General features: G+C 45.0%; 1 protein-coding gene and 1 non-coding gene across 5 annotated transcripts in view; both read right to left on the reverse strand.

Annotated features, from left to right (window-relative positions):
• CHD8 (chromodomain helicase DNA binding protein 8) overlaps positions 1–19229 on the reverse strand; it is a 124359-nt gene that overhangs the window by 24941 nt on the left and 80189 nt on the right. For all 4 annotated transcript variants that reach the window (XM_088469944.1, XM_088469946.1, XM_088469942.1 and 1 more), the window contains exons 21-29: positions 18090–18200; positions 2863–3056; positions 2511–2710; positions 2266–2422; positions 1940–2029; positions 1723–1826; positions 1360–1486; positions 1025–1097; positions 872–923 (exon numbers count right to left, since the gene is read on the reverse strand). In XM_088469944.1, the coding sequence (XP_088326070.1) occupies positions 872–923; positions 1025–1097; positions 1360–1486; positions 1723–1826; positions 1940–2029; positions 2266–2422; positions 2511–2710; positions 2863–3056; positions 18090–18200 (1108 nt within the window). The remainder of the gene's footprint in view (positions 1–871; positions 924–1024; positions 1098–1359; positions 1487–1722; positions 1827–1939; positions 2030–2265; positions 2423–2510; positions 2711–2862; positions 3057–18089; positions 18201–19229) is intronic.
• On the reverse strand, positions 1190–1300 carry LOC148526555 (small nucleolar RNA U6-53/MBII-28). Its single transcript, XR_015878239.1, has one exon. It is a non-coding gene; the product is annotated as a small nucleolar RNA U6-53/MBII-28 (small nucleolar RNA).

Below are 19229 nucleotides of genomic sequence, written 5' to 3' on the forward strand. Positions count from 1 at the left end.
GCTAAGTAGGATATGGAGCTTTGTATAACCTGGCTACATAAGGAGAGGTATACAGGGAGACTGACCAAACCTCCTGAGATTGCAGCCATCGAGAGAATGGTCTCTGGCATCTCATATATATAGGGAGGCTGGGCGGGGCAACCCAGATGCGGGAAACCTCGCCTCTGGACCAGCGTGTGGGTTGGCAGAGGGGCCGCCGGGGAGAGCATACCTCCCTCTGCTGTATGGATCCACTGGCCACACTGACATCATGGCCGCCGCCATCAGTCCCAACTGTCAGGATCCCTCATGTCCCAGTGGTCTAGTGGAGGAGGCAGTTCACCTGGCTCCTTACTACAGTGTCCTCCAGCAGGTCTCCACCGCCGGAGGCACGAACTGCCATGTGGTTCCCCGTCGTCAGCGGCCACGGCTAACCACCTTATCTGCATCCCCGATGTTTCCGGTTGCAGTCCCGGGAGCAGAGTCACTCTGCTGGCCCCGGTCGAAATCACCAGTTCCCGATCTGGTGTTGCGGCGCCGGCAAGGGTAGACGGAGCAGCAGCATTTGCGTCCATCCGCCTAGTGCTGCATGCTCAAAAAAAACAAAAACAAAAAAAAAACAACTTTTTTGGGACTGCTGAGGCAGCCCTGTTCAGTACGGTGCACTCCTGCGCACCAAACAAAAAAACTAAATGCCTGTAGCCAGGGGCGGGGTATATATGGAAGAGGACACAGTGCATACTGGGAGCTAAAGCTTTTAACTGTTTGGTGCCTGGATCACTGCAATCACATACCCCTAGGTAACTTCTGTGGATCCTATGGACCCCGAAGAAGAAAATTACTTTTCTCCTAGAAGTTTTATCTCATAGTGCCTACCATCTCATGAACTCACCTTCTTCCCCATCCACCACAGATATTTCTTCATCCATCATTAAGGGATCCATCTAGAATAGCATAGCATCATAAAATCAGAATCAGGAATGAAGCTTCAATAATACAACACACGACATTGCCCTCATGACAAAAACAGTCACACTCAGCTCACCTCATCCTCAGGATCTTTCTGGACATGTAGTGGTCTATATTCTGGATCTTCAATATCTCTATCAAAGTCTCCACTGAGGAAATTAGAAGAGTTTGCTGCATGTTATAAACATAAATATTGTAAAGTGATTTCACAAACTACAATTACACTCAAACCAGTTTTGGTTGGCCTCAGCGCTCACAGGTGAGAAGTTAATTTAACTCAGCCGCCCCCAGCTCAGAGCCTACACGGTCCTGGCTGTTGCGTCGGTATTAGCATGGCAACTCATCACTGGCCACACCACATGTATGATCTCTCAGTTACCATTGTTCAGATTCCTACAAAATAATTTTCACCTTTCAGGCAGCTCAGCAAAGTCCTGTGCATGATGCTCAGCTGCAATTGCCTGCTCATCAGGTCCCCCCACTTTCTCCAAAAAGCAAAGACCCGGATCAGCACGCATGGTGTTGTACTTTTCATAACCTGCAATGACAGTTAATGAAGCCACTACATGTCTTTAAATAGGAAATTATTCAAGAAAACAATTTTTATTTATAGCTCATGTAGAAAAAAAATAAAGATGCAATCCACTAGTGAAGACCTATATAACAATGAATTATAACAGAGTTGAAACATTTAATTTAAAAATGGGTTATGAACAACAGGATAAATAGCTCAACCAAGCTAATGCATAACAAAAAACAACTACCCATACTTACCATGTTTAAAGACGCCAATGAGCAGAGACTTGTCGGCTTCTCTGTCCCACCAGAGTGAGGGAACGTCTGCCTGATCAACTTGAGGGACCCATAAATCAATGTTGCTGTAATGAGGAGTCCCATATTAGCACAAGGTCCAATATAGTTGAACGCAAAATACAGATCACGTCTTAAGCTAGTTTGTTAAAATTAATTCTTCAAAAAGGGAAAAACTAACCCAACGTCCACTCCTCCCAACACCTTCATAGCCTGGTTCCCGATCACTTCTTGTCTGAGATAATACAACATCCGGACACGTAACAGCACCCTGCAGGAGCACAAACAAAGTATAAGCTGTACTGCACTTTTTTTTTTTTTTTTTTAAACACATATGATATCATTACTAAATCCACACTGGCCATACATATCTTGCTTAAAACACACTGAACAATATTAAACCAAGCATGATGAAATGATTGCACAAATCTGTTTAAACACATTTCTTGGTGAACTCACATACAAAACAGCCTAACTCTAACTTCACTAGAGCACTTATGGTCTCACTTGTTGCACTGGTGCTTTAGATGCTTCTTATACCCCTCATCATGAAACAAGGTGTCCGGGTTGTACTTGCGAATCCAATCTGCTTTGTGTATGTCAAAGCTGATCTGAGATTTAACTTTTTTGCCTTTGCGTCCACGAGGAACCGGTATAGAAAGACCTGAGGATATAAAAATAATCAATATTCACCATTTCCCATAAAGTCATCTGGCAAATTAGAGATTGATTATGGGATTCAGTATTACTACCAGAGTGATTCTGGAGCTGCTTGGTTTTTCCGTTTTCTGCAGGGGTGATCAGTTCCCAGATAAAGCTCTTTATGTTTTCATCTCCGCGATAATGCAACAAACAATATACCAAGATGGCTCTGCAAATTCTCTCCACATCCCGTTCAGTCATCCCACGTTTGAAGCGGCCGTGAGTCAGTATGTCCCGCCAGCGACCCCATCTAACAAATCAAAATATTAAATTGTTGATGGGAAAGTATACAATTCCCTTCCACACATAGCAAACTGCTGAGACAACAAAAGCTCTGGGAAGAGTACGTCTCCATGACATAAATAAGGGGTACAGTTATGGGAGTTCAGGGTAGTCTCTCACCCATATACCAGTAGATGTTTCTCAACACGAAAACAGTCTGTACGACCATAACCATTTTTGCGATCTTGACGCCGAGCTCGTGGACGATCATCATCATCACTTTCTAAGTCTGAAAATTCTACCATATCATCGTCCTTGTTAGTGAAGTGTCGAGTCTGTTTCCTAACACGAGGGGTGTCTATTACAAGTGTGTTCTGCAATACAGCAAAAGAATGAACAAGTTAAGGTTTTCATTTGCTCATTGTACAGGAGAACAAATAGAAAAATAGGGGGTACATCCCACTTATTGATTTAATATGCATGTTTCTTGTTTTCCAAATAAAAACAACCTGAAACTTATAATAAAGCAGGTACATACTACTACTTTTGATAGGTTAAAAGCCAATAAGAATGGGGTCAGGATGTGGTAAGCATGGGTGAGGGGTGCAGCACAGGACCAGGGGGTCACTATCATGACTAATATTGATGAATAAATGTTATTTTATGAAGTGTTCTTTTCAGTATTTTGGAAAATTACTAAAATATTCTTTAGGCATCGTATACCACACTTACAAAGACACGGCAGATAACCTGTTATGTCTGTACACCACAGAAATCATATCAGCAGATAAATAGATTTATACCTTGTAACCAACCTATTACACTATTTTCGGTGTTCTTCGGCTTTAAATTTTCTAACTGGTGCTGCGCCAAGGGACAAACAAAAAAGGGACAAACATCCTTTGAATATACACACTTTTCAGAAAGGGATACAGGGAGTCCTAACATTACCCTTGGCTGAACATTGACTGGGTTAACTGACACTATGGGGTATATTTATGAATTGGTGGCTTCTCTGTGATTTTGACCCCAACATTTAAACAAAAGTCAATAGTATCAAATGCAAAACCATGTCATGCGCGCATTTAATATTACTGCCATTTTAAATTTCAGGGTCTAAACAAATGAGTATCGGTGGCTTGCAAAATTTAGCCTTTTGACTTTATAACACTAAAGCCAGAGAGAAGAACAGGTGCTTGCCCTGGGCAACATTCTTCACTTATGATTGGCACACCATCTTCTGACAAAAACGGATACCCTTGTCCACAAATTCTATAAACAGAATACTATGTGGCTGCCAGTCACCATTGTACAGCCAAAGCACTCGCTGATCTACTAGAATGTGCCTTTGCAGGTTCAACAGACCACAAGTAGGTGTGTTGAATCAACAAAGTGATCCATCTAATTATTGTTTTGAGGCAGGCCAACTTCTTTTGACGACGACGACATAGATAATTATTATCCATTTTCCAAAACCTACAAGTCCTATTGACATATCTGCAATGCACTTCCAACAATACCCAAAGTAAACAAATCATTATTCCTCGGTAAAGTGGTTATAACTCGGAATCATGTCCGGATTTAGATTAAATTTAGAAACCACCTAAAAGGGCCCCATACATATACTCGGCAATCCATTGATTACCTGTTCAGAAATGCGGCCATTGATGAGGACCAATCAGTCGGGAAATCCATAAAATTCTGCATGTTAAAAATCACTAATTTGTTAATAACGATAATGTTTTGATCGTCTTAAACAAATTAGTTATTCCAACATGTTCGATTTCACCGATCGCAACGTCTGGGGATCTGCGAATTGGCTTAATCTGTCACTAGTACAGTGGTTCCCAAACTTTTTTTGAATCACAACGCCCTAGAGTTTCAGCATATTTTTTTTCAGCACCACTAGGCCAAAATATGACTAACAGGATCATGTACTGAGCAGAACAGAATATTCTAGTTTCTTATACTGACTGGGCACTTTTTGTTTTGGCACTCTGGTGAAACTGTTTCACCGAAACCTTATGGGATTAAGTAGTTTAACACAGACTTAGCTCAAAGTAAAATAGTCAAGTTAAGCTTCCACCGGGAACCACAGAAACTGGATGACGACAGCCTTCCAGCACCGAAGATTGGCATCCATCATTTCTGATAAAAAATATCATATGGCAATATTGCAACCTTGAACCAAAGAAGCACCAACATGTCCATGGCGACACACTGATGACCTGTCTGTTGAAATGATGATGTGATTTGTTCCATTTCAAGATTAGTTTGATCTAGATTGCCCTTGAATTAAATCTTACAAATTATATAGCTTCAAAAGTTAAGGCCTTCTTCCCAAAGAATTTCACGTAGAGATTGACAGCCATCTGAAGCGAAGACACTTTACTTGTTTGTGAAAAAAGTTTCTTGTCCCGGAGAGGTTGAAAATGATTCCCAAGCTCTGACTATACAATCTCTGTCCTGTTTGTGCACCCTAAATCATCCAAGACCTATGGTCTCGCAGAGTCCTCGTCAGAATCGCCAAAGCACAAACCTTGGGACAAACTTAACACTTAGGAGAAATGCGAGACGAGGATTTTTTTAATTAAAATACCCTGTGATAGATCTTCCTGTAAAAAAAGGCATCATCTTAGGCTTGCAGCCATCCTCGGAATGTCAGCATATAAGGCCCTTCTTGGCCACATGGATCAAGGGAACACCGTCCCTCCAGGTCTTCTTCATGATATGAGGGAGCACTGGAATTCAGGGAAATAGATCAACCTGATGTTCCAATGAACCATCATGGTACCCACTAAGGATGCCTGCCAGTGGTTCCTTGGTCCATGAGCAGAATTTGGACACATTGTTATGCTCGGAGGCCATCAGTTCGACATCCAGCTGACCCCATCTCTGCACCAGCAGAATAAATACCTCAAACAGTATGCAAAATAAAAAATAAAACTAATGGCACTATGTAATTTTAAGAGAATAAACATTAAACCACAAAATATCTGGGTATTTGCAGCATTTAAAATCAGGATAAGTCCCCGGGAAGAACAGAAACTACAAAAAGCAAAAAAATAAATAAAAATAAAATACACAGCGCTTATATCCAGTAGATAGTCTTATTACTGAAACAACACGTGGGATGCATCTTTGAACAAAATCAACAAACCTTGCACAGCAGATGTGCAATAATTATAACACAAGCTGTATCTAAAAATAGCTCCTTAATCTTCTTGTTCATCACTAATTCATATAGTTCACATTAAATTAGCATTAATAACTGCAAACAAAAGTCAGCAAAGTGTCCTTCCTTTATAGAACAAATGTGGACAATAAAACTAAGGTTCAAGTTCCAACTGTCTACAAATAAAAAGTTTTTACCAGTTAAGAAAGAGAAAGTGAAAGGGAATCATGCTAAGAAAATCCTTTCTAGTACAGAACTTGCATTCTTTAGTGTGGTCAGTAGGTTTAGCAGTGATGGAGAAAATAAGAAACCCAACAGCTGGCAGGTATACAGACTACACTGAAAGCTATTTGCTGAACAACATTCTGTTTGTATGGGTTTTGGGCAAGGAAGATGTCTGAATAAAACCCTAATCTTCTGCTTCTCTGAGATTTGGGTGAACACTAAAGAAAAAAAGGGAGACAATGACCTCCTGAGAACCAGCTTTTCTGCATTTTCCTTCAGAAGGCCAGTGGAGGTTGTAACCTCTTTCTTAATACAGGTCACCCACAAATCTGAAGAAGCGCCTTTCAAAATGTCCCAGAACAGAAGATTGGATCCCATCACAGTGCAGAAACGGACTGAACCCTGACAAGAATTGCTTTATTTTTTACCTTTAATGAAAGGGAGCACATAAATAAACCTTAGTCAATTGTGTTTTCATGTTTTGACAAGAGATCTTCCCTTCTGTAGCCCAACAGATAAATTTGTCAGGCCCCAAAAAACCTGCTCTTTTAAATGGAAAGGCTTACAAAGAGTAATTGAACTTGACATCTGCATCCCAGGACCAAAAGCCAGAATGTTTGCCAGGCAATTACGGTCAGAGAAGCGAACCTTCTTTGATATTCTCTACCAATTAGGGACAGATAGACAGACTTAATGCCCCCAAACATCTGTGACGTATTGCCACAATGTCCCATCCTTTCCAACGGGGCTGGGAGCTCGGGAATATTTGACATGTTGAAAAATCTCAATGCCTTGATCCAGACCTGAAAATGGTCAAAATCGGCAAGTCATGATTTTAACATGTAGAACTTCCCTGATCCACGGATCAGGTTGGTAGGATGGGGAATCGCGGTTCAGGTGTATTGGCCCCATAAATACTCCAGGAGTTCCAACCATGTGTCTGAGCATTAGTAAACCAAGCTGCCGATAGCATAAAATATTTTCACATTATCAATCCATGTCATCCCTGACAGACTATGCCCTCAGAATCAAGCGTGGCCAAAAAAGTTACACCATGGGAGTAGCCACCTTCACAGCTGTTACAATTTAGTCTCATGTGATCAGTAGATAAGAGATATGCCAGAGAGAACTTTAGAATAAGTTGTGTGTCCAGCTTAGCCCATGCCTTCCCCAAGCAACTGCCCACATAACAGAAGAGGAGGAAAAGGAAACTGCTCTTTCTTTTCCTCCTTAATGTCAAAAGGAAGAAGTAAAAACTCTGTTGGAGCACTCTTCAGATGATAATTTCAAATATTGATAAAATGTAACTTATTTATTAGTTAAAAGTATTTAATAATAGTATCCAATGAGAGAGGAAAGGGGAGTTTGGAGCAGGTGAAAAACCAGACACCCACACCCTAATGCTGGGTCGTTCACAGACATATATCGCCTGTACACACTGGCTGGCGGCCAGCAGATACATTGACTGATCAATTGACCGGCCAATACATCGGCCAGTGTGTACCCAGCATTACGGTGTGGTTGTCTGGTTTTTCACCTCCTCCAAACTCCCCTTTCCTTTCTTATTGGATACTATTAAAACAAGAGACATGGTAAGAACTTACCTTTGTTATCTCAGTTTCTATGAGGTCCATAAAGGTCCACAGGGTTGGCCTTGGGGGTATAGCTGGATCTAGATCCACAGGCACCACGCAGTAAAAGGTTTGCTGCTCACAAGATGCATTGGGTCAATCCTCCTCTATACCCCGTCCCAGCCACAGGCACATCAGTTGGCAAGCAGCCAAGGCCGGAGGAGATAGAAACAGTGAGAAGGAAGGCTGGAACACACAAGAACCATACTCACGGACAGGGAGACAGAAAAACCGGTGACCAGCCACATAGCCCATATGAAGCCAGATGCGTCAGGGCGGGCGCCCTGTGGACCTCGTAGAAACAGAGATAACAAAGGTAAGTTCTTACCATCTCTTGTTTTCTACTTCAGGTTCCATAGGGGGTCAACAGGGTTGACCTTGGGGATGTCCCAAAGAAGTACAACTAAGGGCGGGGACGCTCCTGTGCTGAAAGGAGAATCCGGCGCCCGAAGGATGCATCCTGAGAGGCGAAGGTGTCAAACTTATAGAACCGTAGAAAAGTCTGTATAGAAGACCAGGTTGCTGCCTTATACAGCTGAATAGCTGAGGCGCCACCGCCAGCAGCCCAGGAGGGACCCACAGACTGAGCCTTAACAGAGGTCGGAACAGGTAAACCCCCCTGTGAATAAGCCTCACAAATAACAAACGAAGCCAACGGGCCATAGTTTGTTTGTTGGCAGGCTGACCTCTCTTGTGAAAACCAAAGAGGACAAACAAAGAATCAGACTTCCGATGGAACTAGTCCAGTCCGCATAAAGTTTGAGAGCATGGACAACATCTAAGGAAGCCTCACCAGCCGAGAGATCAAGTGACTGAAACGTCGCCACAACTATTTCCTGATTATTGTGGAACTTAGAGACCACCTTAGGAAGAAAACCCGGACGGGGACGAAGCACTGCCCTGTCCAGGTGAAAAGTTAGAAAAGAAGAACGGCAAGAAAGCGTTCCTAATTCTGACACTCTCCTGGCCGAAGCAATTGCCAGGAGAAAAACAAACAAACAGTCTTAAGTGTCATCCACTTGAGTTCCACTGACTCAAGAGGTTTCAAATGGAGGACCTTGCAGTGCCCGAAGCACCACTGCCAAATCCCAAGGAGCCACTGGTGGAACAAAAGGAGGTTGAATCCTGAGAACACCCTGGAAAAAGATGCGGACATCAGGCAGAGTAGCAATTCTACGCTGGATCCACACAGAAAGTGCAGACACATGAACTTTCAATGAAGCGAGGCGTAACCCTAGGTCCAATCCAGACTGAAGTAACGTCAAAATCCTAGAAACACGAAACAATTGAGGATCGTAGTTTCTGGACTCACACCATTGAAAATAAGTACGCCACACCCGGTGGTAAATCCTTGCGGAGGCAGGCTTGCGCGCCTGTAGCATTGTGCTGATGACTGAGCTGGAAAAACCCCGGGCCCTTAAGACGGATGTCTCAAGAGCCACGCCGTCAAAGACAGATAACCCAGATCCGGGTAAACGCAGGGCCCCCGAGACAACAGGTCCTGACGTTGAGGCAGAAGAAACGGAGCGTTGATGGAAAGGCCTCAAAGATCGGATTATCAGAGACGTCTGGGCCAAGCCGGTGCTACCAGCAGAAGCGTGCCGCCGTCCTGTTTGAATTTCCAAAGGACCCGAGGCAGCAAGGCTATCGGAGGGAAAAGATAAACCGGCTGAAATGTCCATTTCACTGACAGCGCGTCCACCAGGCTTGTCCTGGACTCGTACACAGGCAATTTGCGATTGTGATGGGAGGCCATGAGGTTCACCTCCGGCAGTCCTCACTTGTCCACGAGCAGTTGAAATACATCTGGATTAAGGGACCATTCCCCGGGATGCATGTCGTGATGGCTGAGGAAGTCCGCTTCCCAGTTGAGAACTCCTGGAATGACGACTGCTGAGATGGCCAGAAGGTGGCACTCCACCCAAGACAGGATACGTGACACCTCCGACATTGCTACTCAACTGCGAGTCCCCCCTTGACTGTTGATATATGCCACTGTGATGGAGTTGTCGGACTGAACTTGCACTGCCCTTCCGTGAAGAGCGTGACTGGACAACTGGAAGGCCCGAAGTTCCAGAATATTGATGGGAAGAGCCGCTTCTACCGCCGTCCAACGGCCCTGAAGTGAAAGTGGACCCGACACTGCCCCCAACCCCGGAGACTGGCATCCGTCGTGAGCAGAACCCAGTCCGGGATCCAAAAGGGGCAGTCCGGGATCCAAAAGGGGCGGCCCTTGGTGAGATGAGATGTCTGAAGCCACCAAGACATCGACAGGCGCAATTCCAGGGCAACACAACTATTTGAGTCCTGATTCGGTGTGGTAACCTGTTCCATTTGGCTAGAATCAGCCCCTGCAGGGGCCTGGAATGAAACTGGGCATACTCCACCATGGACCCCAGAACTCTCATTGCCAAGTGAACAGACACTTGGGTAGTCTTTAAAAAACTGCTCACTCGTAGTTATAGGGAGGAAACCTTTTTCGGAGTCAGAAAGATCCTTTGCCGACGAGAGTCCAGAAGGGTTCCCAAATGAACCATCCTCTGTGACTTAATGAGGGAGGACTTCTTCCAGTTTATCAGCCACCCGTGTGCGCTTGGAGACAAGCGATCTTCAGGTGCAGATGTTGCAAAAGGTCGCCCAGATACGGCAGAAGCCGTATACCCTGGCTGCGCAGATGGACAGCCATAACTTTGGTGAACACCCTTGGAGTCATGAAAAAAGACTAAAGGGCAGAGCCTGAAACTGGAAGTGAAGCTGTTTTATAGCAAACCTCAGATCCCGCTGGTGTGAAGGGGCTATAGGAACATGGAGGTAGGCGTCCTGGATGTCCAGGGAGACCATATAATCCCCCGGTTCCATAGCCAGAATGATGGAACGCAAAGTTTCCATCCTGAAAGTTGGCACTCTGAGGAACATGTTCAACGATTTCAGGTTGAGAATGGGTCGATGAGAGCCACTGGGTTTCGGAACCAGAAATAGAGCAGAGTAATAACCCGTCCCGCGTTGAGAAGGCGGAACAGGAACAACCACCGCTGCTTTCAGCAAGGACTCTATGGCTTCCTGGATCTGCAAGTCCTTGGAAAGAACTGTTGGGGGGGGGTCTGTAACTGAAGGACACTTCTCGTACCAAAGCATCCGTGGTGGTATTGCAGCAGCACTGGGCGGCCCCCAGAGAGCGGCTTGTCCCATCAGGTTGAAGGCTTATCTTCTGGCTTGGAAGCAGGGCGTCTAGTGCTCCAGGCCTGCTTCTTTGGTTTAGGGGCAGTCTTGGTTGACGACTGCCTCAGGAAGGACTGACCATTGGACTTAACCTGAGTCCGAAAGGACCTAAAGGCTGAGGTTCTAGCTTTAGAAGGCGTAGCTGCAGACTTTGCCAAGGTATCAACAATTTTATCCAGGTCAGGGCCGAACAAAATCTCCCCATTAAAGGGTAAGGCCTCCATGCCTTTCTTGGAATACGCATCTGCTCTCCAAGAATGAAGCCACAAAGACCGGCAAGCAGAGACCACTGAAACACCTGAAATTAGAAGACTGGCATCAAAAGGCGCTTCCCCAATATAGGAAGTGGCATCCCTCATCTGACCAACCAAAGTTCTCTGAACCTCCGGAGCTTCTTCTGGAAGTGTATCCTCCAGTACATTGGCCCAGCTCTCAATGGCTTTAGCCACCCAAGAGATGGCCATGGACGGACGGGCCACAGCCCCAGATAGAGAATTAATGGACCTTAAACAAGTCTCCACTTTCCTGTCCGTGGGATCCTTTAGGGATGAAATGGACGGCATTGGCAAGGTAGCACTCTAGATCAGGAGAGTAACGTGAGAATCCACCCCCGGCAGTGTTTCCCACTTCTTGCAATGACTAGCAGGAAACAAATTACTACTGCTTAAACGTTTCTGTGGCTGGAACATCTTACTAGGCGACTGCCAGGCTTCCGCCATATGATCAGTCAGCTGGTCAGATAAAGGAAAAACAGCCGAAGTTACCGTTGATTGTTTAAAATTTGGATACTTGGACTTAGGGGAGGGGGCGTCATCCTCTATATCAAGAATGGACCACACAGCCCGCACCAATGCCGGCACATTAATGGTAGATTTCGTCTCCACTTCCGGAGCAGGGAAATCTGAATCGGAATCCTCATGCAATTCGCCTTCATCTGAGGACGCATCTGAGTCTTATAGCTGCGCAGACTAGGATGACGTAACAGTGCGTTTTGATGCCTTGTGAGGTATGTCATTACGCAACATGGTTTGAAAAGCCGAAGAAGAGGCCGCCAAACTCCGGACAGAATTGAAGAACACATCCACCCATGGTGGGTTAGCTTGCGGGAGAACCTGGAAGAGAATGACAGACTGCTGCGTCATCGGAGGAGACTGAACATACATAGGGAATCCTGCATACGGATGACCTGTCTGAGGCCCAGTGGGAGACTGCAATAATTGTGGTACACCCGGAGAAGGGGGGATGGCTGGTTGGGGTAATCCCCTATGATGGAGCGCAGTTGGGACCGCCATTCGGTCCGCGATGGAGGCCAGCACCTGTGAAAATACCGCCCAAGGGGGATCCTGTCCAGAAGTTGGGGGGGTTAGAGAGACCAGGTAACTGATGAAAACTCACACACAACCCATCCTGCGAGAAATCCTCCATATTCCCCACTGCAGCGCCGCGTCTGCAGGCGAACAGATTGGGAGCCATAGAGCGCTCAACTTCCTCATCAGACATGCTAACAAATAGATATATATACCCAAAATATATATATAGCAATACAACAGGGAAGCACTTGGCGCACCCACAAGTATGCAGCACACAAGCCCACAAATATGGCACCGTATTTGAACGACCTCACAAATACATGAATTTATAGAAGTGAGATCCTTGAAAAGCCCTTCCCACACACACCTGCCAGGGCTGTAGGAGAAGGAAAGGGATAGTTATAGACTGATAGTAATGAGAAAAAAGCAGAAACAGTCAGCACTAGCAATAGTCACATACAATGCAAAAGTTTATAAACACTGCACCTTGTCACTACAATCAACCGCCCAGATTCAGTGTCTGGGAGGGCTATAGTGCTGTGTACACTGACCTTTTGCCGGGGAGAGGTACACAGGAGGCTCCGACCACACGCTGCCTGGAGAGATCTGCGCTGCCCACCCTAGAAAAAATGGCCGCCGGAGACCTCAGAGGAGGAGTGGCCGTAGGAGGAAGCAGCTCAGCGTCGCCAGACCCAAGCGGAAAGGCACGCTGAGGGGAGGAGCCGCTAAACAGGGAAGGCTCTCTCCCCTGGCTAGCATTTAACCCCCGGGACACCGGTTGCCGCTGCCGGCATTTAACTCCCTGGTGGTCCAGTGGATCCGCGGGGTATGCCTCCGGAGAGGGTGACCCCGCCGCCACTAGCTAGCGCCTCTGGTCTATCCCCAGAGACCAGAGGCATGCGACTGCATAAGGCACACAAGCGGGTCACGCCGTGACCCGCGGCTTACCTGATCCCCGGCAGCAGTCGAGGGAGAGCCCTCAGCCCGTGCTAGTACAGACTCTGGGGTCCAGCCGTGATCCCCAGATCTGTACTGGCGTTGCGGCGCCAGCAGGGTGTATGAGCGGCAGCTTAGATGTCCAATGGACAGTCTGAAGCTGCAGCTCTGAAGAGTCAAAATAAAAATAATAAAATAACTTTAAACATAAGCTTAGGGGCTGTCAAGCAGCCCCCCTGCGCTAAGGTGACCCGACTCCGGCCGGGCACCAACTATAACTGATGTGCCTGTGGCGGGGTACAGAGGAGGATAGACCCAGTGCATCCTGGGAGCAGCAAAGCTTTAACTATGTGGTGCCAGTGGATCCAGATCCAGCTATACCCCAAGGACCCCCTATGGAACCTGAAGTAGAAATCACTGTTCTTCCTCTGTTAACCATGGTTACCTGCAAGGAAACACGTGCAGTCATCATTGCTTCACACAAAAAGGGCTTCACAGGCAAGGATATTGCTGCTAGTAAGATTGCACCTAAATCAACCATTTATCGGATCATCAAGAACTTCAAAGAGAGAGGTTCAATAGTTGTGAAGGCACCCAAGAACGTCCAGCAAGCGCCAGGACAGGACCATCTCCTAAAGTTGATTCATTTGTGGGATCGGGGCACCACCAGTGCAGAGCTTGCTCAGGAATGGCAGCAGGCAGGTGTGAGTGCATCTTCATGCACAGTGAGGCAAAGACTTTTGGAGGATGGCCTGGTGTCAAGAAGGGCAGTAAAGAAGCCACTTCTCTCCAGGAAAAACATCAGGGACAGACTGATATTCTGCAAAAGTACAGGGATTGGACTGCTGAGGACTGGGCTAAAGTTATTTTCTCAGACTAATTCCCTTTCAGATTGTTTGAAGCATCTGGAAATTCGCTTGTCCGGAGAAGGAAAGGTGAACGCTACCATCAGTTTTGTGTCGTGCCAACAGTAAAGCATCCTGAGACCATTCATGTGTGGGGTTGCTTCTCAGCCAAGGGAGTGGGCTCACTCACAATTTTGCCTAAGAACACAGCCATGAATTAAAAATGGTACCAAAACATCCTCCAAGAGCAACTTCTCCGAACCATCCAAGAACAGTTTGGTGACAAACAATGCCTTTTCCAGCATGATGGAGCACCTTGACATAAGGCAAAAGTGATAACTAAGTGGCTCGGGGAACAAAACATCGACATTTTGGGTCCATGACCAGGAAACTCCCCAGACCTTAATCCCATTGAGAACTTGTGGTCAATCCTCAAGAGGCGGGTGGACAAACAAAAACCCACAAAATCTGACAAGCTACAAACATTGATTAGGCAAGAATGGGTTGCCATCATTCAGTATGTGGCTCAGAAGTTGATTGACAGCATGCCTGGGCAAATTGCAGAGGTCTTGAATAAGAAGGGTCAACACTGCAAATATTGACACTTTACAAGCATTTCATAAGTGTCAAAGGCTTTTATTGATAATTACATTAAATGTATGCAATTTTACTTCAGTATACCATAGGAACATCTGACAAAAAGGTCTAAAAACACTGAAGCGGCCAACTTTGTGAAAACCAATACTTATGTATTTCTCAAAACTTTTGGCCTTGGCTGTACAGTATACAGAACAGCCCCTTGTGTTAAACAGCTCTCATTTAGGAGAGCGTACAATGGCCCGTAGAAGCCAATGCCGGTTTTCTCTATCAATCAAGCAACGTCGCAGCAGGCTGACAGCAGCGCTGAAGTAGCTGTAAACAGGTGTCCTCGTGTTAAGAGACTTTCCAATTAAGAAAACTCTCATACCAATGAAAAACCTATTTCCCAAGTGTCTTGATATTGGTTTAACTTTGGCTATAGCTGAGGAGCTTGCAGCAACTTGGGTAACAAGTTGGAGAGAAAGAATGGTCCAAGTGTAGAAAGTGCTGAAGGAGGGTACAAAATCATTTCTCTAGTACACTCAGTACGTTTAGCCATCTAAGTTGCATGCTCCACCACTATGACACGCCCACACTATTATTCTCCGCTTCACAGATCAAACTGGGACTCTAGATACTGCTGTCCATTTAGCTATTTTGTTTGGTACCTGGAAAGTAATCTCACCTAGAATAATTCTATATATTCTGGTGCACACAAAAAAAAAGTAAATAAAATAGAATAAATAGAAACAGACAGTACCTGTTACAATTTCTCAATACAGGGATTTACATATTAGAAAAACTAAATCAAGAAAATTTAGGTATTTAGTCTCCCAGGCATCCACACACTAGAATCAGCTTCTTGAGCAAGAAGGTTCAGCCCACTCAGGGACAGGCACAGAATAGCAAAGTTCAACTCCAGCTGGTTCATGGTGTGCTTTTCTGATGGGCTTTTGCCTGAAGGAAAGACCCCCAAAAGGAGGTGAAAGCATCAAAGGGGGTGGGTGTTTCCCTCCTTGGACCAATGCAATGGATACCATTGGGTGCCTGTTTCATAAAAAGCCTGCACAAATAAATGGGCGCATAAAATGAACTGGAAAGTGTTTGGAAAGGGGAGTGGCTTCAATCTTGAGAATTTGACTGGTAAGTGCCCAGCTCCTGCGCACTCACAACAATCCCTCAAGGTAGTAATGTCCCCCAGATAGGATGAGGTCAAAAAATACATGTTGCCGGACCAGCAGAGCAAATAAGCACCCTGTTCTGTGGGCACTCAAAACCCCATGTTCAAGAACTATCCAACATGGGAGACACATAGGACCTCGTTCCCAGGCGGTGTGCGTTTAAATATGAATGTGACGGTTCATTCCACAAAACCGTTGCTTACACAGAATGAAGGAGGCTAGATCCTTGAATGCTCTTCACATGCACAAAAACTACAAGAAAGACATCTACTCATGCATGTGAAACTGACAAATAGAGAATACATACAGAATTTACACATTGAATTTATAATATCAGATTTTAACTGCTTGCCATCAGCACAATGTATTTATATAAACAACCTCTCGGATTGTGCCTTTACTTTACAGGACTTGTATAAACGTCCTTGCAAACTGGTTGGCCATGCATGAACACACGTTAATGGGTTGATGATGCATTCCTGTGGCTTGCTCCTACCCAAAACCAAAAATGTGAAAAATATGATTACACAAGGTATTTCATTCCCTTGTACCTTGACCTGGAGTATAGGTAGTGCTTTATATTTGTGTACAGTATTTCCCATACGATACTACCATGGTTCTGACCACCTTTGACATTTTTCTGGCCAATATTATATATACACAACTGTATGTGTGCAGATTATGTTGAGTGAATTTCCATGTTGAATATTGCGGATTTGTTATATTTTTTCAATAGAAACTATAAATGATAATAAACAGATTGTGACTAGTTATTGTACAACAATGGAGAGAGTGAGCTGTGATGGGAATTATACTACAGATTTAATTGTAAAATACCTGTGAGTTATATCAACAATGATGTATGATTAGAACATATGATTACATTTGTAGAAAACTAAGGACTGTTTGTTAATTAAAATGGTAGCAGCTCGTCACCACATCCTGTTTGTATCAAAGTGGGATACACAACTGCCTGCCATAGAATAGACATAACCTGAGACACCTCCTATACTAAAAACCTGAACACATGACAAAATAGGTAGTAGTATGAGACACACACCACACACACAAAGGATATACCGTACAAAGGAAACCCACATGCTAGCATTCACCCACACAGACAACACACACTGAAAATAAAATGATATATTGTATTACTATATGTATCATAGCACTTACAGTATTATGTGCAACTATTTTACTTTAAGCAAGTTATGAGTAAGCCAAATATTTTAAGTGAAACTACAATTATGTGCACTCGTCTATATAAGATAACATTTATATATCATGGTTCCTGCAAATCTAAGAGCAGGAAAACCAGAATTTTTCAGTTTAAACTGCAATTTGTCTTTGCGATTGGCTAATATTAGTAATAGGATTGTTATTACATGGTCATTAAAATAAGCATCAATAGTATGACAGTTTACTTCTCTAGAATACTTCTAAAACATGAAGACATATTGTAACTTTTACCGAAGAAAAGCCTTCTTTCTCCCCAGCAAACCCCAACCCCTCCTCCCCCAAAAGTCGAATTTGGACAACCAAATAAAAAAAAAAAGAAAAGTGTATTCGTGTTCCAGCTAGGCTCTTGTAGTGGGGTGCCGTGCCCTGATTTTAAAGGGGAAAAATGCAACCTGCTCTTTTAGCAGGCGCCCCGCTACAGTCTGCCCACTGCATGCGCATGGCATCTTTTCACCGTGAGGGGAGAGCTTGAGGGAAGCCCAGCACCTCCGTAAATGCTGGGCATGGCCCAAAGTGTGACAAATTTGGGACGTACCATGATGACATGCCCCTTCCTCCGCTCGACCTTGTCCCCTTTCTGGAGTGCGCACGCAGATACTATGTCCCTGGGCCCACTATGTATCTTCATATAAAATAATACACAAAAGGGGGAGATTTATGAAGCAGTGAAAAGAGTGGAGAAGTGTGCCAGTGAAGAAGTTAGGGCTAGACAGTGTAGCAGGGTTAGGGTTTTTTATTTTATTTTGGGGGGGGGGGGGGGGGGGGGGGTGTCGAGGTTAGGCACCGCAAGAGGGGAGGGTTAGGAACTAAGGTGGAAGGGTTAGGTTTAGGTATGAAGGGGGAAAGGTTAGGTACTAACAGGGAAGGATAGGGTTCGGGTGCAGGGTGGGTTAGTGTTCGGCTACAAGAAGGGAGGGTTAGGGGGGAGGGCAAGTATACTTAGGGATACCGACCTTTGGGATGCCGCAGTCGGTATTTTGACAGGAGGCATCTCGGCTGTCAGTATGAATACCCATTCCGTTAGCACAAAAACCATTTGTGCTAAAAATGTACTTACAACTCACCTTACTGTTAAGAAGATCTAGGTCTAGATCGGCTTTCTTGGCCCACTTTTGCCAGAAGTTAGGATCATCAAGTGAGATATCTGTCCTGTTTTCAGAGGCCACAAAACTTGCCTGAAAGAAAGTAATTGAAATACAATTTTAAAAGCCAATGGGGAAACACTGCATTATACTATGCCTGGCCATGTGTTTAAGCAAGTAAGACGAACGAAAAAAAAAAAAAAAAGGAGAAATTGTAAAAACACTTTTTGAACCCATACTGCAGCACAAAATGAATACAAGATTTTTGTAGCTACGTTAAATCCATAATTTCTAACTTAAAATACAAAACTAGTGCATAAAAAGGGTGGATACCCAAGACCTTAGTCACTGCTAAAGTTCTATTTTATTCGTAAATTGGAAGTAAATGCAAATGTGGGTCTTTTCGCAATATGCATCTTATTTGAGGTGTACGGCGGGCACAGGGCTGGAATGAGCTTGCAGACACTGGCAGAAAGTAGGCAGACGCAGTCAAAGTACAGTAAGGGTGTGGTGTGTGCATGTAAAACAAATTGTGACATTTTCAACGGCCATTTTAGTCGCAAAAATAGCTGGCTTGCAGGTGCTGTAGCTCTGATGCAAATTGCTCATTGATTAGGACTGTCTAATAGGTCACACAAGTTTAAAAAAAAAAAAAACACACCCACACACATTATGCAGAAACAGTAACATTGCTGGAATAGTGTCTGACCCAGGTACGTTAACCACTTGCCTGGCACGGTCGCATCAGATGAGACCACACCAGGCTTGGCTTCCCCTGACATGGTCGCATCTGATGAGACCAATCAGGAACACCCAGTGGGTGGCCGTTAGAAGATAATTTTCCAGCAGCTGCTCATCTTCGAGGGACCTCCTGGGCCCTCTGCATCTGCTGCTCCACCCTTCATGCACCCCAATCACTGTGGCCAGCAGTGATCAGGCAGCCTGCCGGCACCTCCCTCCAGGCTGCTGCAGAGAAGAGCAACTGCCGGGGAAGCCAGCGCTGCCCCCGTCTCCCCATGTGTATACACCGGCGGTCTCACAGAGCAGCAGCCACTGGGGAGGCCAGCTCAACCTCCCCCCTCCACTCCCGTGTATACCTCGGCAGCTCCAGGTATCCGAGCA

This window comes from Taudactylus pleione, unplaced genomic scaffold, assembly GCF_031769625.1.
Source record: "Taudactylus pleione unplaced genomic scaffold, aTauple2 ptg000095l, whole genome shotgun sequence".
NCBI lineage: Eukaryota > Metazoa > Chordata > Amphibia > Anura > Myobatrachidae > Taudactylus > Taudactylus pleione.